This window comes from Pantherophis guttatus, chromosome 1 (assembly GCF_059756535.1).
Source record: "Pantherophis guttatus breed Tessera chromosome 1, ASM5975653v1, whole genome shotgun sequence".
Lineage (NCBI taxonomy): Eukaryota > Metazoa > Chordata > Lepidosauria > Squamata > Colubridae > Pantherophis > Pantherophis guttatus.
In genome coordinates this window covers 87,595,682-87,618,629 of record NC_142063.1, presented here as the reverse complement: position 1 = coordinate 87,618,629, position 22,948 = coordinate 87,595,682, and the positions used below count along the sequence as shown (strand labels likewise).

At 38.2% G+C, this 22,948-nt stretch overlaps 1 protein-coding gene across 9 annotated transcripts in view; it reads right to left on the bottom strand.

The window, feature by feature from the left end:
- Positions 1-22,948, bottom strand: part of NAV2 (neuron navigator 2) — a 604,864-nt gene that overhangs the window by 125,252 nt on the left and 456,664 nt on the right. For all 9 annotated transcript variants that reach the window (XM_060687633.2, XM_087877652.1, XM_034417265.3 and 6 more), the window contains one exon: positions 21,664-22,053. In XM_060687633.2, coding sequence (XP_060543616.2) covers positions 21,664-22,053 — 390 coding nt within the window. The remainder of the gene's footprint in view (positions 1-21,663; positions 22,054-22,948) is intronic.

The window sequence follows — 22,948 nt, the reverse complement described above, 5'->3', positions numbered from 1 at the left end:
CTGATCAAGTGCCAGATTGTGGAAAGCGATCCTAATTTACAGTATGGTGAAAATGTCCCAGGCGTCTCTGAATTTGAATTCCCCCTTCTCTTCTGCAAAAATTCTGTACAATTCAACAATACAAATCCAACTATGCAACAAGCAAAAAAAAACAAAAAAAAAACAGTGAAGTTGCTACCTTTGGCAAACGTTCAGCAAAATAACATACTTTACTAAGTCATGAATGAAGCGTTATTTCCTTTCAATCTTTCCGATGCCGGTCTGAAAACACTGGCCAAATTCTCTGAAGAGTCTGAATATGTTCTTCAGTTCTGCAACATTTGCTGCCATTGACTGACTTTTCTTTTAAAGACTCTTCTTTGCCAAGGAAGAGGAGGAGGAGGAGGAGGAGGAGGAGGAAAAAGAAGAAGAAAGGAAGCTTCCTATCAGACAATTTAAATGTTGTAACTTCTATGCTGATGTTCTTGCAGTAAATTGAAAAAATAGTGCTTTGTTCAGCACTGACCCCGTTTCTGCCTTCTGGGGGGGGGGAATCACTATACAGCTATAATAGATAACCCCAAACTATAATGCACCAAACAAGATATAAACTTCAGAAACAACAAGGAGGAAAAAATAAAATGCAATGGATATAAGTCAGCTCTGAAGACTCTACTGGTGCAAGAACAATAAACAATTGTCCCTCTGGAGTTTCACAAAGAGGTTGCTAAGCTAGTTAAAACTAGGGACAGGACTATTCTCAGTTCTGCTCTGTCCATGGGGACAAGACACAATACTTTCCCCTCAACTGCATAAACAAGGAGGTCAGTTTCAATGGCAGTGAGAGAAGCAAGTCTCCAATCTTTCATTTATTATAACGTTTGTTTGCAAGACGTTACAGACCTCAACCTTAAAATGGCAAAAGCAAATGCAAGTGTTACGTAAGAAAGAAGGGCTTTTCAGTGTGATTTTTTTTTTTTAAAATAAGAAAATAAATTTTAAAAAAGAATGTGCTAGCGAGTGTGTGTGCATGCATATTAGTGTGTATACAGTGTGTGCATGCATATTAGTGTGTATACAGAGATGCACAGGCATTCTGTGAATAGATTTGCTACCATCACTATATTCAACAGAGGTCTACAGTGAATCCTTTTATGGTAAACAACTTTTCAATGCCCGTTTGTTATAGTCAATTTGTCCTCTTGTAGAAGTTGATACAGAAATGTAGGCCAAATATTATTTATTTATTCATTTAATCATTTATATCATTTATTTGATTTATATTGCCGTCTATTTGCACATGGCGACTCAAGAGGGCTTACAAGAATATAAAAACATCACATAAAAAACAATAAAACTAATAAAAGAGAGAATCATATATACTAATTCGGTAATAAAACTGAAGCAAATTAAATACTTTTGAAACTCCACTGATTTTAGTAGGACAACTGCTGGTAATAATATACCTACAAAATAATTTCTCTTGAGATCTGTGAACAGATTAGATAATTACAGAATTATTCCTGTAAACCAGCACTCTCTAACATGATGCTAGATTGTTTTGGACTCCAACACCCATTGTTCCTACTATCAGAGAACTGGGATGGGGAAAGTTGGTACCATCTAGGCAGCCATATTTAGCTGATTCAGGCCAGATGACAAAATCCCGTTAAATGTGCAATGAGCTACTGTTTTCCTTTGCTCATGTTCTCCAGGCTTTATAATTTTAGGCAAGAAGATGCAAAGTTGTGCTAAAAGAACCCTGACACACAGCAGAAAGGTGGTGGTGGAGGACATTTATATTCCTAATCAGGGAGTCCCAGAGCGGTCAAGCGGACACAGGGAAAATAGGACCAGGTAAAAGCATCATGAAGACAGTACAGACAGATGAACAGATAGGAGGCAGCAATAACAATTCACAGAAGAGAGAACAATTTGGGGGTCTACGTGCATCCAGCGTTTGTCCTCCCCGGTGCAAAAGTAATGTATGTCATATGAGCTGAGGACCGGGCAGTCACAAAAACAAAAACACAAAAACAAAACAAAAAACATTTGAGCCTTAAAGCTTCTCATAATAACAAAGTATGGGGCCTAGAGATTAGACTAATGAACAGCTCTTGCAGAAGCAAACCCCTGCATGTGTACACCAGACATACTCAGACTAGTACATCAGTGTGTACACAACAAAAGCTTTGTTCACAAATTAGAACTGGGTTGGCTAATTTAGATAATAACCCTTTTATCTGTGACAGAATCTTCTGGCCAGTCAGTTTATACATTACATATATAAAAATCTGGGAATGAAAAGAAAAGAAAAGAAAAGAAAAGAAAAGAAAAGAAAAGAAAAGAAAAGAAAAGAAAAGAAAAGAAAAGAAACTCCACTGAAGTGCATTTTTGTCCTGCTCTTACCAGTCTAATAGGCAGATTTTCTTCTGCTTTGTTCTGCACTGAAAATATGATACTAAATTGAAAATTAACGTTGAATAAGTTGACACTGTGGTACAAAAGTTAATATCGTAAGACTGTGAAGTAGTCTTTAAATGACTTTTGGAGAATTAAAGAAATACTGAATTCGGTGGGAATTAAATTACAGGGACCATAAAGAGGGAATTCAACCTCATCCCCCTTTATAAGTATTTCTGTTTTACCTAATATTTTTTCAAATATTACTAAATATCCTATATGAAATATCATTGGAGGAGGAACTTTAATGTAAACAGAATAATCATCTTTTAACAAATGACAAAGTCATTATTATTTGATGTGGATTCTTGGTACATCAGTTTGGGAATGTTAGGACCAAATATGAAACTATCCAGTCTCCAAGAAGTCAAACAGCAGCCATCAGCAATAATCCCTCACCGTCAAAACACCATTCATGTCCCAAATATTACTTTAACCTCCCACTACGAATAATGTACTTTTTATTTTTTTCTCCCCTCAGAACAAAGCCTGTGTGTGTGTGTATATGAATGACAAATGTTTAAGGAAAATAACAGTTGCTGAAAATATTAATACAAAAGTCAAGAGACTTAACATTCTAGAACAGGTGGCAGGATGACATTGGATCCTGTTTTATATTGTATATATTATTATGCTACCATTTGTTGAATATTGCCTGTTCTTCTACCATTATTGAAAGTTACAACACAAAGAAATTCCATTTGGAATTTCTAACATGGTACTATGTTATAATATATGGTAAAAGTTTATAATATAGTAAAAATATACACGATCATGCTATCAACAATCTAAGAAAAATACAAGGAAGTTTAATATATAAATAGAAATAAAGCAGCATACAAATTCACGCTGGTCTACAAAGAAAGAAAATTTCATCCTGTTTCCTTTCCTAGAGGGAAGAATATTCACTCCCTGGTAACTACTCATTTGTTTGCAAATTATATGAAACAATTTAAATGTGCATTTTTTCAGGAAATACATATTTGAAATTATTCCTTCAAATATCAGTTTCCAAAACATCATGCTATCACCTACTTAAATATCCTATAGCAGAAGTTGCATAATTTGTGTACTACTACAGAAAAATCTTCTGCTTAAATTGACTACAGGTGGTCCTTGACTTATGTCCATTCATTCATTGACCATTCAAAGTTATGACAGCACTGAAAAAATATACACACAAAGTTCCAGCCATAGCAGTGTTCTCATGGGTATATATAGAATAACAGAGTTGGAAGGGAGCTTGGAGGTCTTCTAATCCAACCCCGTTTAGGGAGGAAAACCTATACTATTTCAAACAAATATTATCCAATCTCTTCTTAAAAACTTTCAGTATTGGAGCATTCAAAACTTCTGGAGGCAAGTTGTTCCACTGATTAATTGTTCTAACTGTCAGGAAATTTCTCCTTAGTTCTAGGTTGCTTCTCTCCTTGATTAGTTTCCATCTATTGTTTCTTATCCTGCCTTCTGGTGCAAAGACCAGACATGGTTAGCAGTGGGGTGGAACTTAGAAACTAACAGTAATAACTTCTAGTAACCTACTACTTTTGGACCAGCCAATATGATTATAAGTTGGACACTCAGATGCCTATCTCACAATTATGATATTACAGCAGGGGTGAAATGCTACTGGTTCGCTCCGGTTCAGGTTAATCGGTAGCGGCAGAAGCCCATGGTTTGGCGAACCGGTAGCAGCGGCAGCACGAGGCTCTGCCCACCCCCCAGACATCGTTACTTCCTGGATTTAACCAGGAAGTAACCTGTTTTTGACCCTCTGCACATGCGCAGAAGGCTTTGCGCATACGCAGAGGATCCAAAATTGGATGTGAAGATGGCACGCGAGCAGCACACGCACTTCCAATCCAGTAGCAAAGGTAAGTAGATTTCACCCCTGCATTGTAGTGATCTGCAGTCACACGACCCGCATTTGTGATCTTCTCTGCCAGCTTCCCACAGCAAAATTAAGTGGGGAAGGTTGCAAGTTGTTTCAGTAAGTCACTCTTACTTTTTTCCCTGTCCATAGAAACCCTACTGCCTGTGTGTGCCTGCAACCCACTGTCCCCAGTTCTTCCCCGACTTTCACTCAGCCTGCAACCAATCCTCCCAAAGTTTCCCCAGACCCGCACACAGCACCCCGATGTTCCTTACCTGGGAGTCCCGCCTCTTCCTGCCTAACAACTTGCATGTCCTGGGATTAGGACAGCAACTGGGGCTGCCTGGGATTGTTATCATTAAACAATGAGATCATTTGATGTAATACTTTACCACTTAGTGATGGCAAACCGTTGCTGTCATAATCCAAGGACAGCTATACTTTAGATGATGGGACATGGAACAAAATATTTTAAACTGTTATAACCATTTGTTCCTTAAGAGGAAATAGTTATTCTATTTTAGCTTGCTTACTTCATCCTCTTTTCTTCACAGCATTTTTGAACCAATGTTCAAAATGTTGTCTCTCTAAAAATGTGTCTTCTCCAAGGTATCAATATTTTTTTTTGGTTTTTCTCTTCATTCATTCATCTTCTCCTTTCCCCCTCTTTATTCTTTCCATACTTTTATTTTTTATCTCCTTCTATTCAGGAGGACTCTATAGCATTTTCTCCAACTTAACAAATGTTACTAACAGGTGTAAGCTTTTGTCAGCTGCAGCCACCACACGGCCTAGCATAGTTCTCTTCCTGCAATTGTACTGCTCTTTCTTCTTCTTCTTCTTTCTCCCATCTCATGCCATTCCACTGTCTTCCTTCCTAGTGAATCTTCGGCACCAACAGAACATAAGCATTTTTGTCCTGACAGCTAATCACCCAGTGTAAGACAACTAGCAGCTGTATCTTGCGGTGTGGATGAAATGCTCTGTAAAAAGATCCTCCTTGTTGGTATTATGTGGTCTTAGCAATTCCTACCAAGAAGTGAGAAAATGCCACAGATAATAAGCTTCAATTGCTTATTGAAACAATTGGGAAACCATGAAAGAAGAAGATACAGTAAGAAAAATAAATTTCCCATATTCAAAAAAATAACATCTCATGGTATAGTTCTGAAACAGACCAATGTTACAGTGGTAGTAAGAAAGAGTGCACCCTACTTTCTTGGGGGGGGGGGAACTTTTCCACAAAAACACAACAACTTTTCTTAACCTTGGCCTACCTGCTGGAACAGAGATCTGAGAAATTCTAATACCACTTCAAGTTGCAACGAATACTGAAGGGCAGCAGTTGTACATTTAGTGATACAAGTTCCATAAAATCCTCGATCACTGACTATCACACATCATTCACTCAACCAATATATTAATTGTCAGTACAGGTGGTTTCGTATTTCCTACATTCCAGTGAATGTTTAGCCTGCTTTATTTCTTTTTTACTCTTCCAGGCATGTTGTTAGAATATGCCTACAACAAACATAAACCGTTCAAGGGTAAAACAGAATGCAAGGCTGTCAGTTTAGCTTTAGCAGTAAATCAATGGGGAGCAATTAATATGATACTGGTAGCACCTTATTTAATTTTTTGCTTATGTCTTGACTTTGTTGTGCCCACCCAGAATCCGCCTGAATCGGAACAAGTTACAAACATTATAAGATAAATAAATAAAATATAATTGCAGCAGAAAAAGGATACTTTAATAATCTATGAACTAACTCAAGAAACCGTCACATAAATAAAATAATGATTTATAGATAATCCCCAAAGGAATAGGAAATGTAGCCTGACACACTGAGGAATTTTAATTAAAATCTGAGTAACTAAGCTGGTTAATACTTGTTGAATTCTAGGAAATGTATACATTTACAGCTATTCAAGATGATTAAAATTTGAAATGGCTGAAAGCAAGAGATATAGCTATCATTTCTTAAATAAATTTTTTTAAAAAAGCTCTAAGGAGAAAAAAAACCCCCCAAAGCCTCACTCCTAACTTCAGATCCATTTTAAGGCCAACTACTGCTGAATTCTCTTGCTAACAAAACTTTGTCCCATTCTGCCAACTGCTAGTGCCTCAAACATTTTGTCCTTCCAAGCCTCCTTTGTGAGCAACACTATTTCTCATTATCACTATTCAGTGAAAAAGAGAACTTGAACAGAGTTCTTTTGAAAAGGGATAAAAACAAAATTAGACTGAATCAGGCCATGACTTTAGAGATTAAATGCCTTATGTATATGTGTCTAGGATCCTATAGTGGCCTATTGGGTGAAAAATTACTTTCCCCTCAGTTTTTACAGCTTTGATTGCTCTTTGATTATTCCTGCAGTTTTCTTGGCAAGAATTCAGAAGTGGTTTGCCATTGCCATCTTCCTAAACTGAGTAAGAGTGATTGGCTCAAAGTCACCCAGCTGGCTCAATATGTAAGTCAGAATTTATAGTTTCCCATTTCTAGCCTGGTGCCTTAATCACTACAGAATCTTTCTAAGTTATTAATCACCTTTTTTTAAAAAAAAAACTTTTATGTGTATTTTATACATAAAGATGACCATTCCCAGAAGACTGAATATCTAGTGATTGTTAACATTGCTTTGCATTGTTCTCTAAGTTGTTTTTAATAACACTTGATATCAAAACCTTTGAACATCTCTGATACATCCATGGCTGGCATCCTTCTCTTGAGAAAGGTGATAGGTAGTTTAAGTCACTGTAACTAAATTTCTTATAATAGAAATTCAAAGACAGAATAGTTGAAATTTGGATTAAGCAATTAACTCCACTACCCAATTTCTGTTTACGTCTTGAAACTTCTAAGGACAATGTAGCAATCCAATGCTTAACTATTAGCTTGAATGACTTTTATGTTCATAAAACATATTCAAGCAAAAGCCATTGGAAAGTCGGGTACCTAGCAAAGAGGAGAAAATATGAAAATATTAGCCATGATGGCTAAATATTACCTCCAGTATTAGAAGCAATATTCCTCTTAAATTATACATTGGGGTTGCAGTGCTTCACAAACATCATGCTTATGGGCTAATTATTAAGGAAACAAAATGCAGTACATGGTATCATCTAGTATAATTCTGATGTTCTTAAAGCAGGAGTTAGCACTGCAGGATAACGCTATCTATGCACTTCTTCAAAGAGATAGTAATTGCTGTGTCCACCTTAACTGTCTAACTGCAGACTATTCAATCTCATGTCAGAATAGTATTATATTGTGTTGGGTTTGACTCCATGTGATCGTATGTACAAATATTTGCCATCCAGTTCTGTTTTTTAATACTGTCTTTTAACAGTTGGTTGGCACTTTGAGCCAGCATCTGGCATGTCTCTGGCACTGTTGCCATGCTTGGAGTTGAACAGCACTCAACATGGAAGTATCATCTATATCAGGGGTCCCCAACCCCTGGTCCATGGACGGGCACTGGTCTGCGGCATGCCAGCAAACTGGCTGCTCAAACACGTGAAGCCCTATCCGCGGGATACAGGTAGCATGCAAAACTATGCTTCCTTCCGGTCTGTGAAAAAAACTCTCTCCATGGAACTGGTCCCTGGTGCCCAAAAGGGGCAGGCCATTGATCTATGTGAAGCAGCACTGTAGGCAAGGACATGGCAAGTCTGATTTGATAACCATGGTAGCTTGTAATGCACTTACTCTAATGGCACAAGTCATAGTGGCCATCACCAAATGGTGAGAAAACACTAGGTTAAATAGACCATGATCTAATACATAGGTTCAATAGGATTAAAAAAAATCTTTGATGAGCTATTTTAGGTCATAGCTTTTAGTTACTGATGTGTAAAACCTGTTGGTTTCACAACTGGAATGCAAAACTACTGAATTTAAGTTTGGACAACATGTGGGAACTTTACCTGAATATATATATATTGGCTCTTAAAGCATCAGCGTTTAAGAATTACCATATTAAAAAACAGTTTAAGAAATAAGAACAAAGGTCTTTAATTTTTCTAGTGAAACATTAGTTCACTGCAGATTTGCATTTTTCTGATTTTTCTTTCTCCTAGATTAATGTTAGTGCCAAACCATGCTTTTTATTTCCCTATTTTGTCCACTCATCAAACTTAACTGACCACCATCTCTTGTCAACTTGATCTTTCTGGTCAAAGACTGGAATGCAAAATCTGCCCACAAACCCTGCCTTTCAAGAGAAAACAAAGAAATGAACAACCAGTTAGCTAGGGTCAATTCAAGTTTCAGTCTGCACAAACTTGAACAGATGAGTGAAATCAAGTCAGGGTGTAGCTCAGTCATAAGCTCTTATGTTGTAGTTTGTTGTCATGCAGCCAAAATACTCAATTAACCCAAGTGACTTTTTAAAAAAGATATGCACGAACTCAAAATATCCTGAACATCAACTTCCTATCTAATTACAGGGTTCGGTACAATCAAACCGTGAAAAAGCCAACATGTAGTTATATTAAATATGTTTAACGCCACATATTTTTTCGCATGTACATTTTCAGACTCTGTTTTGGAGTGGGAAAAGCCTGTGATGAAAGGAACGAGCAAAAATGGGCCACTAAACATTAAGAGAACATAAAAAGTTCTTAAAAGTTTCTTATATTTTTGTGGGGCAGTTCCATTTAAAACCAGCTCTTGGAAAACATTCCAGAGGCATTCCACATGTCTACTTCGCAAGCATCCTAAGTGACATAGGATTACTTTCCTTCTATGAATCAAGACAAAGAGAGAGCAAGGATGAATATTAAGCACAGAGCTTAGCAGCAATTTGGATTTGAGGGGAAAAGCGATTTGGAGGTCACACACCCTTTAACAACTTAAAGAAGCCACAATTTTTCCTAGAAAAGATGCATTTGATTTAAGGAGTCGTCAACAAATATGATGGCATGCCCACATTCACCCTGAATCCCCTAATTTTATTTATGACATTTATATGGCTGCCCATCTCACAAGAAGTGACTCTGGGCAGCGTACAACAATTAAGAAAAGGAATCAATATACAAAAACAATATTAGAAACTATATCTTATATTATATATTATTTAAAAATATAAGAATCACTAAAATATACAAAACCCACAACAGAAGAGAGTAAATATTAACCACAACAAGGGAGCCATTTAAGAATGTCACAAGTACCCTGGAACCCCCAGACCAGATGACATAGCCAGGCCTTGAGGGACTTATGGAAACATTAGCAAGGATGGGAATAACCTCACTTCTGGGAGGAGAATGTTCCATAAGGCAGATGTTATGGTACAGATTACCTACTGTAGGAGATGACAAGGGTTAGGGTTAGGCTGTAGGCTGAACACAAGGGAGAGGTCAAACGCATCATCAATCATGAGTCCCTTCATGCCCACAAGAGATCTAAGTCCAACCCACCTTGAATTCCTTTGATTCTTATCTACTGCCAATTTGCTTGGACCATTAGTAGTTCAGTAGTTCTTGTAGAGTACTTAAGTTTGCAATCAATCTTTATACCCATTTGACCTGCCTGGACTTCCAGATTTCCCTGGTGCTTGACACCTACCTCTTGGGACACACATAAAGTTTAAACCTTGGCCAATGGGATTCAAAGCATGTTTCCTCTGCCTGATCTAGTGGGATGGACAGATATAGTTGAGGAAAGACAGTCCTTAAGTGATATGGTCCCATGCCAAGAAAAGGCTTTAAAGGTTAAAACCAGCACTTAACTTGGACCTAGAAGCAAACTGGTAACCAATGTTGCTTGTGGAACAGAAGTGTGATAGTGCTATTTTAATATATCTATGCCAGTGCATTCTTACCAGTTGAAACTTCTTGATACTCTCCGAGGGCAGCCCCATGTAGGCTGCATTAGAGTAGTCCAATCTGGAGGTGACTAAACATGAGTGACTGTGAGTTTAATATTGGCAAGATCAATTATACTTAATTGATTTCTGTTCTAGTTATGAGGTTGGACTTTCACGTGATTGTAGAACACGTTTCCCTTAGACACGTAGCCTCTCAAAATGAGGAAATGATGCCAATGCTGCTGCTGTGTGTAGGATATCTCAGGGTTAATTAGCGATCAAGGTTATCTTGTTGATCAGGAATAGTACTGGGAAATCAAGGTGATAGGGATGTAATTATGCTTCCATAGTTCATTTATCACAAGAATTCTCTATATGAACCTAAGATGATCTTATTTTGGTATTCAGTCTAACAATGTTTCTAATAGAAGCTGAATGTTGAAAACCATACCATTTTGGAGCCAGCTTTTATTGATGCATTAAATTTACATTAGAGATAGTTAGTTTAAAAGTAAAACTTTTAAGATATGCAATTAAGAAATACAGGCTGATTTATAAAATGCAATTTAAAAATGTGGCTTGCTTTATATGGTTTGACACATAATCATTATGGATCACAGAACCAAAGGTTATGATTTACAATATGTTGTGTCAACTCATACATTATAGTTTGTTTAACAAATCAGAATGCAGTATGGGACTTAGCATAATGTAGGAACTCAACCTAAATATTTAAGTGAGACTTCTTTCACTGAGTGCTGTCAAATGATAGAAGCTAATACAATAACTTTGTCTAAATCAAGAACAATTTCTACATTTAATCAGAAATTTAAGCTAGCAGCTTGCAAGGATATATAGCTTAGATGCAAATTCAAGCTTCAATCAAACTTGCAAGTAGCTAAACTACAAAACCACATATCCAAAATTCATGTGGTACTTATTATTGCACATTATCCATAAGTGTGGTATGTCAGCTTGTGGTTTTTACTTAACATCTAAATAGAAAGTAAATAAAAATATAGCAACCTGAAGAATGTAGAATTTATGGCAGAAATAAAATGTTCATTACATTTCAGAACAACCAGTGCAGTTTAGACTGACTACAGGATAGTTAGGGAAGAAAAGAATGCTAACATTTATAATGTTAAAACTCTTTTTAAAAATGTGTTCCTTTCCTCTTTTAAAAGATGCCCATGGGAAGATTACAGGAGGAAAAAAACCCTGAAATTTGTTCAGAGTCAGTATTCTAGTTTCACACCCACTATCTTGCAGATTGTTTGAAATGTAAAATGAACAGAACTGAAACTATTTCCACCCATCCATCTTTTGAATGGCTGGGGGCAAATAAACTTGCAGTGACCTTGGGTAGATCTAGAGGGAAAGGTATTGCCACATATTCATGGCTAAAGTACGGTTGAAATCTTAGGTATGCTAAAAAAGGAAATAAGCAGCCTGGCTTTACTTCCTCAAGAAGGAAACAGATTGAAGAAACAGGGTTATTGCACTGAAAAATCAAAATGGAAATGCTGAATCTCATAAAATATGCATTCTGCCAAATTTTATTGACTTAGGAGCTCTTGATCACATTTCCCTCTAGTGGAGAAATCTGATATGCGATGGATAGATTGTACAGACAGTCCTGGAATGATCCAAAATATTTAGGAATGCACAAGGTTATTTTTAAAATGCATATACTACTACTAATAATAATAACAATAAGACAGTATTATGCCACAATTAAATACCAGGTGATTATGATATGTACCTGAATTACTGTTAATATTTTTATTCATTTATTTATTTGTGTCCTGCCTTTATTATTTTTACAGACAACTCAAGGAGCGAACATATCCAACATACCTTCCTTTTCCTATTCTTCCCACAACAACAACCCTGTGAGGTAGGTTGGACTGATAGAAAGTTATTGATCACTTTCACCCAACTGGCTTTTATGGCTAAGGCGGTGCTTGAACTCATGATCTCCTGCTTTCTAACCTGGTGCCTTAACCATGAGACCAAACTTGGTCTTTTAATCACTTGTTTTAAAACCACTCTTTTAAAATCCCAAGAAACAATTTTATAGAATAATGACCAAATGCATAGAGATTGATGCACAAATTTTCACCCCAAGTGAAAGAAGATTATAGGAACTCTCAGTCATTAAAAAATGTACAACTGATGGTTTCCAGACAAAATTTACACACAGCACTCATCAATAGAGGCACTAAGTACATGACAGTATCTTGTCATGTTACACAACACTCAAAGAAATCCATGCTTTATCTTGTTCCACTAGCCTTGCTGATGTCTTATCTTCTAATTTCTAATCAGCTTTTAACTGATGACTAAGTTCAATGACGTTTGTCCATTGACAGGATTCATCCTCTTTCTGACTGAAGAGAGAATAATGCATCACAAAATGAATGAGAAAATGTAAGTACTAGGCCAGTGATGGCTAACCTTTTCAGGACCGAGTGCCCAAAGCGTGCACGTATGCGCGAAGGTGTGAGCATGTGCCTGAACTCCCAAAATGCAATGCACGTGTGGTCCCTATGCATACGCACTACCCCACGCATGCACGCACAGCCCCTGTGCACATGCCCCACCCCTGTGCATGCGCACGTCCCGCATGTGCCCCACTCCCTGTGCATGCGCATGTGCCCACTGCAGGCACCTCACCCCCCTCCCCCGCATGCACGGCAGAGACCTGATGACCAGCTGGCCAGTGGGAGGTACGCGCGCATACGCAGTGGAGCTGAACTGGGGTGACAGCTCGCATGCCCACAGAGAGGATGCTGCGTGCCACCTGTGGCATGCGTGCCATAGGTTCGCCATGACGATACTAGGCTGTCCAGAAGTTTGCATCTGCAATTCCTTAAACCAGAATTTCGAGCTTCTTCAAAAAACAAAACAAACCTATCTTGAACAGTCATACAAAGTCTATAGCATTTTTCTGAAAAATTAAACTGAAAATAGTTTTCTGAAAATTAGACAGAAAACAATAGGAAGCAGACTACTAAATGTTGAAACTGAATTAAGAAAGTCAGCATTTAAATATTTCATTTTTTTTTATTTCTCCCCACCCAAGAAATAGTATGGAACAATATACCATCTGAGACCAGTCAATGACAAAGTTGGGGTGGGGTGGGGGAGAGAAATTTATCAGTTGAGCAGAGAAATAAGAAAACTGATTTCTTCTTCTCCCCAAATAGACAAAAACTCTGATAATCTTTAAAAAATATTATCTATATTGTTTAAAAAAAAAATCAAGTCATTTGAATGGTGCTTGGATTTTCTCTTTATTCTTCAGTTTTTCAGGGTAATAGCAATAGCACTTAGATTTATATACCACTTTACAGTGCTTTACAGCCCTCTCTAAGCGGTTTACAGAGTCAGCATATTGCCCTCAACAATTTGGGTCCTCATTTTACTGTCTTCAGAAGGATGGATGGTTGAGTCAACCTTGAGCCTGGTGAGATTTGAACTGCTAAATTGAAGGCAGCTGGCAGGCAGAAGAAGTAGCCTGCAGTACTGCACTCTAACTACTGTGCTACCGTAACTCTTAATACTTCAAAAGATATCCTCATACAAGAAAACTGCTTAGAAAACACAGTCCAAATGGGCATTCTTGATCTTCAAAGTTCAAACGAGCGTTCTTGACCTTGAGCATTCTTCAAGAGAAACTACTAGCCTTCACAAAGCCTTTTTTTGCAAATATTAGAACATTTAGTGTAAGAAATAATCAACTGATTCCTAGAGTTGATGGAGCGGGGGGACTTACAACTGGTTCATGAAGTTGCAACCAGCTGCAATGTCTCCACAATCACATGATCATGAGCCAGGTGATTGTCGCCAGTAAATCACAATCACGGGGATTGCTATTTGCAACCTTTCCTGACAATTTCCCAAGAGCAAAGTCAATGGTGAAGTCAGCAAGAAAGGTTGCAAGTCACTCTTGCTTTTAATCCTGAGAAGCCTCACTACGGACTATGAGTTTCTAGTGACCTCACACTCTGTAGCATTCCCCACCCACCTGCACACTCTAGCATGTGCCCACCTGCAGCAAATCCCCTGCCAGTGACTTGTCACCTACCCTCATTCCTTAGCACCTGCCCATGTGTCTTACTGGCTTGCCTATGTTTTCTAACAACCACCTGTGGCCCCCACTGGCCTGCACACACCCGCTAATGCACACCTGCAGTATTTCCACCTCTCTCCATAATGCTTGCACACCCCAGCACTCCTTGTCTGGGACTCCAACCTCTTCCCACTTAATGACCAGCACAGTACTGAGATGATGGCAGCAGGGAAAGTAATAGCTAAACAATGTGGTCAAGTGACATTGCTTAACGACGGCAATCCCAGTCCCAACTGCAGTCATAACACGTGCATTGCTTAACGACGGCAATCCCAGTCCCAACTGCAGTCATAACACAAGACTATATAAGTGCATCCTTTATAATCAAAGAGGAATTGTGATGACCCGGGGTATGGCATGAAAGCAACAGAGCCAGAGAACAGGTCTAACTCCCCTTTATTGCTCCAACTTTTCTCCCAAACGTCCCCACATTTACTACAAGTCCTGGAGCAAAGCTTTTACATGCACCTTCAGCAGCCTCTGGCTGCAAGTAGTTCAGTAAGCAGAGTTAGCCAAACAGTAACCAGGGCCAGCAGTCCAGTAAACCAGCTTAGCCAAACAGTAACCAGAGCAAGAAGTTCAATGAAGCAGACAAACCGGGCAAGCCCCACAAGATAGTCAGCAAGTGCATACAAGGCTCCACAGATTCAATGCTTTTTCCCAATAAATGCCCCTCCCACTGGCATCTCCTTACATTTCAGTTCCCAGGTGCGCCTTGTGAAGGGGGATGGGGCACTCTCCTCCCTCGTAGCTGGCTCAGTTTGCGTTGGTCTCAACTTCTCTCTTCTCTCTGTGCTCTAGGATCAGAAGGGGGTGGTCCTTGCTGTTCGCCTGAGCTCTGTCTCTCCTGCTCCTCCCTGTCTGCCAGCCTTTCTAATCCTGAAAAGCCTTGCCAGGACTGACTCAGCCCTTCCCCAGTTTTCTCCAAGCCCAACAGAACTGCCTTCTTGATCTCCATCGGCTCTTGTTCCAGCTCATCTTCCCCCGCAGATTCAGTTGCTGACGGGGGCATGACAGGAATGGATACAGTTGTCTTATCCTGAGACTGGTGAATTAAAGGACTATGATTTTAATTTGTTCCATGAAGAAATGATTTACCATTGAAGACAAGCCTTTGTGATGGAAAAAAAGTCCCATTACATATATATATCTAAAAGGAACTTAAATATTGAAAAGAACACATTTACTTCCTGGTATTTTCTTTATTCTTCTTTTCTCACAATTTGCCAGCTTTTTCCCATGATGCATAACATAATTGATCAACCATCTTCTTATTGTTTTCCTTTGGTTGGGGTATGACTGCACATTCATGTTAACGTTTTGTTTTTGAAAAATGCATGATTTTGCTTTCATTAAAGAACCTAATTTCATATTTCTAAAGCATCAAACAAGGACCTGAGATCTATAAGGCAATATAAAGACTACAACAGAAAAGGCGCACAAGCTGCTGCTAGAGAGATTGTACATTCACCCTTAACTTTTTCATGTTGTAAGGGCTGTAGGTTGGATTGGTGCTGATCGACTAAGGTAACCAAAATGCGCTTGAACTTTTCAGAACAGTTTTGGTAGCTTTAAGAAGAGATGAGAAGACCATCAGAATGATAAAGGGGGCAAAAAGCCTTGATGGTCTTTTTGAATATGTTCTTCGTTATGAAAAAAATCAAAGTAATAGCTTGCCAAGTTGTGATCAGCATTAGATGATTACATGGACAAACTGCAATTTTCTTGGCCATAGTATATTGTTGTCTTCCTAGTCAAGTCTATAGACTTGATATTCCCCGATAGTCTCCCATTAAACTGCTAACTAGGCCTGATCCTCTTAGGTTTTAATTCAGACAACATTAGTGAGATGCTGCCACCTGCTGAGACATTATAAAAAGCAGATTCAAAAATTTACAAATGAATTAACACCACTACCTTGATCATTATTTTTTAAAAAAATTCAAAAGGAGAACAGCAATATCCAAAAATGGCATTTTTATTATTGAAGTCTGGGGGTAATTTTTGTCACTGTGAATTGGATTCTAGGGATCTAGGTGGAGTTTAAAATCATAAGTAATCTGTCCATAAAGATAAAGGTAAAGCACATACGTGCTAGTCGTTCCTGACTCTAGGAGGCAGTGCTCATCTCCGTTTCCAAGCTGAAGAGCCAGTGCTGTCTGATGACAATTCCATGGTCATATGGCTGGCATGACTATACACCAAAGGCGCACGGAACGCTGTTACTTCCCACCAAAGGTGGTCCCTATTTTTCTACTTGCATTTTTTATGTGCTTTCGAACTGCTAGGTTGGCAGAGGCTGGGGCAAGAACGGGAGTTCACCCCATTATGCGGCACTAGGGATTCGAACCGCTGAACTGCTGACCTTTTGATCGACAAGCTCAGCATCTTAGCCACTGAGCCACTGCGTACCCACAGAATCTGTCCGTAGATTCTAGGAATTTGATATTATTTGGATATGGCAACCACCCTTATATTTTACAGGTGGTTCAACCCATGATTATACTTAGCTTTTCATTAAAAGGCTTGCCTCAGTGTGAGGATGAATAGCCTGGCAATTAACTGTTAAGTGGAAAGAAATTGTAAAATGAAGAATGGGCCATCTCACGTTCCATGTTGTTTTGCAACTATTGTGTGAACTACGAAGAAAGATGAACCTTCCTTGTACTGTACTGACAAAAGAACCAGCAGGGAAACACCTTTCTCTGCCAACACCTTGTACTTCTAGGTAAGGAGATCACGTTTGTTTGTGGGCATGTATCCCAATCTACATCCACATGCAATTAATTGAGATAGTTGAATTAGTCTCAGTCCTGAAGAGAAAACTGAGTTATAGAAACATTTTTATAATCTCTATGTAGGCTGACTGATTGTGTTGATCTTCAGTATCCACGATAAGACAACTTTCTATGCTGAGTTAATTGATTTCAGGACAAGCACCTAAGCCTCTTATATTTTTCAGAGAGAAAGCAAGGTCATAGATATTTTCAAATAGTGACAAGCCAGGAAAAAAAATATTTGTAACCTCAAGATACCCTACAAGGCTGCCTGCCAGAATTTGGCTTGGATAGACCTGGAAGTGAAGTCTCTACAACATTTCCCATGACCCAATACAGATGGGGGAGGTGTAGCAATTTTTCTTGGCCACTGGATTTGTTGTGGCTGTAACAAATATTTTGGCACTCTCTCCTATCTAATTGCCAGTAAAAATATAAGAGATTTACCACTTAGAAAATGACAGCGGAACACAAATCAGTTAAACAAAGGGCATTCATGCTGTAAATATATTCTGAAAACTGAGACAAAGCAAAGGGTTTTCCTGAGCAGTTTCCATAACAGGACTTCCCCTCACTTTTTTAATTGCTCATGTCAAAGTGGTAAATACCACATTCAAAAAACAATGTTAATTAGCCTGAAAAAAAACTTGAGTAATTTTTGTTCTTCTCTTTAAAGAAACATAAAATGTTTCTGCAAATTCTCCTAGGCTAGGGTGTAGTTTCTTCTATGCTTTTGATTTATTGTGGTTCTTGCTTCATCCACTTTTCTCACGAGATTTCTAACAAATGATAACCACACATTTTCCCAGCTTAGAAAATGAGATGGAGGTCAGACAAGGAATATTAGTTCCCTTAATAAATGAGATTGTTACCACTTTTCTTTCTTTCAAATAATGTAATAGTTGTCACATCAATGCTATTTTTTCAACAAAGAGATCTACACGTTGTGGTAGAGATGTTCTTTAATCATGTACGTCGGGTACAGAAGGGATACCATAAATTTGGAACCAAATGGAGACAAATACTTGGTGTGTGTTTGGAGAAGATGTGTTTTTCTACTGAATAGATAAAACTTGTTCTGTATCTAAACAAGGTCTACCTAATTCTGTATCATGTTACCAATTATATCCCAGCTTTCTCACTCCTGATTTCTTCTCTACTTTTTAAAAAGGTGAGAGTCAGGTGATTTGCTTTTCATTATTTTGGAAAAGTGTAAACTTTTCATTATTTCATTTTGGTATCTTGCTTTTCATTATTTTGAAAAGTGTAAACTGCTAAATGTCGATTGCGTAAAGCTGGGGACTATAGTCCTTTGTTCCCCAAATGCTGTAGGGCTCCTCACTACTAATTTTTTTTCGTAGACATACTTCAAAATAGAAGAACGCTATGCATCTTTCCAGGAAGGATAATTTCTTCTACTATTCTCTACTACTGTCTTCTAAGAAAGGCTGAGCACCAAAGAATTGAGACTTTGAACTATGGTGCTGGAGAAGACTCCTGCGAGTCCCTTGGACTTCAAGGCCATCAAACCGGTCAATCCTAGAGAAGATCAACCCTGACTGCTCTTTAGAAGGCCAGATCCTGAAGATGAAACTCAAATACTTTGGCCACCTAATGAGAAGGAAGGACTCACTGGAGAAGAGTCTAATGCTGGGAAAGACTGAGGGCAAAAGAAGAAGGGGACAACAGAGAATGAAGTGGCTGGATGGAGTCACTGAAGCAGTAGGCGTGAGCTTGAATGGACTCCAGGGGATGGTAGAGGCCCTAAGGCCTGGAGGAACATTGTCCATGGGGTCACGATGGGTCAGACACGACTTTGCAACTAACAACACCACCACTGTCTTCAAGAATGACATGTTAGATATTTTGCAAATGCATTTACTGCACACACACAAAAAATCCCACACATCTACATACACCTAGATGTTTCCCTAAATACATTTAATTGAAAAGACAAGTGCTACCCAAATTAATTTTATCACAGTAAGAAATACGTCTTCCTCATTTTCTCTACATTATGGACATCTGGAAGGCATGAATCATAAAAGTGATGTTACAAAAACATCTGTTTGTAACTGTGTAGACACTAGTCCAGTATGATTAGGTGATTGCATTGTTTAGTATGTTAACTCCCTTTCCCTGGAGGCAAAACAGTTTATGTCCCACATTACATTTTGAAAGCTCAGCCAAAGCTGTCTTTATAATGGTGGTAGTGGAATGCTGACTTCCTTTGGGCAAGCATTAATATTAGCCCATATGCTATATCAGGGGTCTGCAAACTTAAACACTCAAAGAGCCATTTGGACCCGTTTCCCACAGAAAATAAAACAGCAGGAGCCACAAAACCCTTCCCGTGCCTGACTATTTCTTGAGCGGCCATAAAATTAGCATATGTAGTTGAATTAAATGTTCTGCCTTCTTAAACTTTTCTTTTCTTGGATTTATCCATGGTTGGCCTACCGGGGGTAGAAAAGCTCAATAAATCGCATGTTGGCGGGTGTCGCACATTGGCAGGTGTGGTGCATATTTTGAGTGACAGGGAGCCGCAGCAGAGGGGTGAAAGAGCCACATGCGGCTCCAGAGCTGCAGGTTGCTGACCCCTGCGCTATACAATCCTAAAAGCAACTTTGCAGAATTTAGTTTCCCTGTTCCACAACTAAGCTTCTATTCCAATGTTTCTAAGCAGACTATGACATTTGCTTATTCTCAGACTCCAACAACCCACATCCGGGAATTCATCTGACAGACAGAAAAGACTTGCCAGTAATAAAGAAGCTGCGTCTTTCTCAGGTAAATTATCAACACAGCCAGAGAAACAGAATGAATGGCAATGAGTGTTCTACTTCCTAGACCTGCTTTCCCAGTCAGCTAGATATGTGAACTTCAACTCCCAGAAAGCCCCAAAAGTGAGATAAATCCTTTAGTTTGATCCCTGGGAAATTTCTGAGAAATTTATAGGCTAATACTTAACATCTCAATCACTTTTATATATGGCTAGTCCTTAACTTACGACTAAGTTGCTGAGTGGTTGTTTGAAGTTATAGTGGACTTCCAACAGGGGTACTTATAACCTGGTTCTGAAATTCTGATGCCTCCTTCACCACCGTGATGAGACTGTATGTTGGGCACTTAGCAACAGATCCACATTTCTGGCTGCTTAATCATCAAATGGTCATGTGACCACATTTTATAATGGTTTTGCCAAAACGAGGCATTTATTTCTGCTTTTTGGCAAAACTGGCCTGTAGCAAACAACTTTATGACCATTTTATGACCACAGCATTTTGCTTAACAACCACTGCAAAATAGGTTATAAAATTTGGTAGCTCATGCGAATGACTTCCTTTACTATTGTCATGACTTATGATCATAATGCGCAGGTTCCATTATGCTTGTAAGTCAAGGACTACTTGTATACATGGGATAACTGATGAAAGTTTACCTTCTATTGTACCCAGAATAGCATTACCATCTATCCTGTGGTTGGCCACAGTGACAAGCAAAATGCCGGACCAAGCCTCATCTAATACGCCTATTCTAATGTTCAAATATGTCAGGCATCAGATGTTACTTCTATCTAGCACAATGCTTATAGTTCCTACTAAATAAATGTGGGGTACTAGCTGAAATTCAGTTATTAAAAAACAGATTTAGTTATAAGTACTGTTTTTCAGTATGCCTTAAGCATAATTCAGCCATTGTAAATGTCAGAAGCAACCTACTCTTCCTGATTATTTTAATTTTTACATGTAACTCAAAGATAGAATTTCCCCTTCTGTCCTACAATAACAGTTAAATGGAAGGAAACTTAGGGTTCAACTTAAGATGCAGATTTATTAAGGAAATTGCTCACCGCTAGATGGAGCTATAAACATATATTTTCTTTTATTAAACCCCATTCAGAGGCTCACAACTAAACAAAATTTTCAGTGAATTAGGTAATAATTTCATAGAAACGGAAAAGGCAGTTTAAACTAACGTATCTGTCTTCTGAAGTACCCACAACAAATGGCTGTCTAGACTCCTTGAAAAGGTGTACAGAAAGGGAGCCCATTACTTCAAGTGGTTTTACAATCATATTGCTCAATCAGATATATACCTTACTACTACAGAATCTGTGAAAAATTACTTTTATTTTGTTATCATCACTAGCTCTTTTTTCTGATCCTTACTTCTCAACCTGGACTATCTCATCAATAACCATAATGAGCTACCATATATTTAACCAATATATTCTTAATATATCACATCTTTTAAACTAAATTCATAACTAAATTCAATTGTTGTAACTATTTTTTTTTTTTAAATTTGATTTATATGCCGCCCTTCTCCGGAGATTCAGGGTGGCTTACAATGCGTTAAGTAATAACCTTCATACTTTTGTATATTTATACAAAGTCAGCTTATTGCCCCCACAAACTGGGTCCTCAATTTACCTATCTTAGAAAGGATGGAAGGCTGAGTCAACCTTGAGCCTGGTGAGATTCAAACTTACAGTAATTGCAGACAGCTGGTGTTAATCACAATGCTATCAGTCTGCTGAGCCACCAGGCCCTTTCATTTGATCTCAAAAGCAGAGAATAATTTTTTTAAAAATAACAAACAGGTTTGATTGTACTTACCCACTTGTAATATCATCAGTCCTTATATTTTTCCCAAGGACATCTCCATCACTCATATAACCTGTAGCATCCAGGTTAATTCCTTCAAGATCTACTTCATCACCTCCTTTGTCTGTGATATCCACGTGGCAAACATTATTGTCCCGAGATGTTGGCTGTCTTCTCAATGGTGCTGAATACATGTAACGTCCTGGTTCTGCATTGATGAATCGGCTGGCATTGGCTCTTGGAGGATACCCATTACCCACTGATGGAGCATCACCTGCCTGGAGACGGGGACTGGACTGCCCAAGTCTCCAAGATAAGGGTGTTGGCCTACCAGTCAAACTGAGGATGCTGCGTCCGCTGATTTCAGTGGTGACATTGGTATCAAAGGTGGTCTCCAAGGTGCTTAAAATAGAAAAAGATTCAAATGTTAGAAATATTTTATTTAAATATTTTAAATACTAGATATCTGGGATGAAAGAAAAGAAGAAAAGGGTTTTTTTAATCTTGCTAATAAACTATGGGGCAGAGGAACATTAAATTTTGGCTATAGAAGGAAACATATTTTGTCAGGGCAATCTACAGAAGTCCACTTTACATCTTAGATGCAGTTGTGTTATGGCGCTTCCTTGATGAGACCTTTGGTTGAAGATGTCAACCATAACTATTTATTGTTAACGCATTATTTACCAATGCTCTGTATAGTGCTGAAATCTCCTCTAAAACAATAAATGGCTGTGAAACTTTAATGACTAACCTATCAAACTGAACTTGTTAGGGAGCCTTTCCAACAGTGAATTCATTTTAGGCTGGGTTTAAAATCTAAAGTTTATTTTCTTTCTTTTTTTTATAGTTGGGGCAGAAAGTATCTTTGGAAATATTACTTCTGAGAAAACTATTTGGCTTTGAGCTTTCAAGTTTTAGGTGGGATTTAAGGACTTTTTAGTTGTATTATGTTACTGATGGCTTTTTCATATTTTGTCTTCTGTTTGTTGTATTTTTGGAATTTTGATTGTATTATTTAAAAATTAGGAGGGTTTGGATAAATTATGTGTGTCTGGGTAAGTAAAACTCCACAGTTGAATCATACTACTTCTTTGATGCGGTTTCTTTCTAAGCATTTAGTGGATTGCCTAAATTGGCAATTTTATTATGTGCTATAATGCAACAATAGACAATTCTGATTTCTGTTTGAAATATTACCAGTGAATCTTTTTCACTGCTTTAAAAATATGACCATGCATACCTCATTAATAGAATTATAAAGCTTTGTTTATCCAAAGGCCAGGTAGGAATTCAA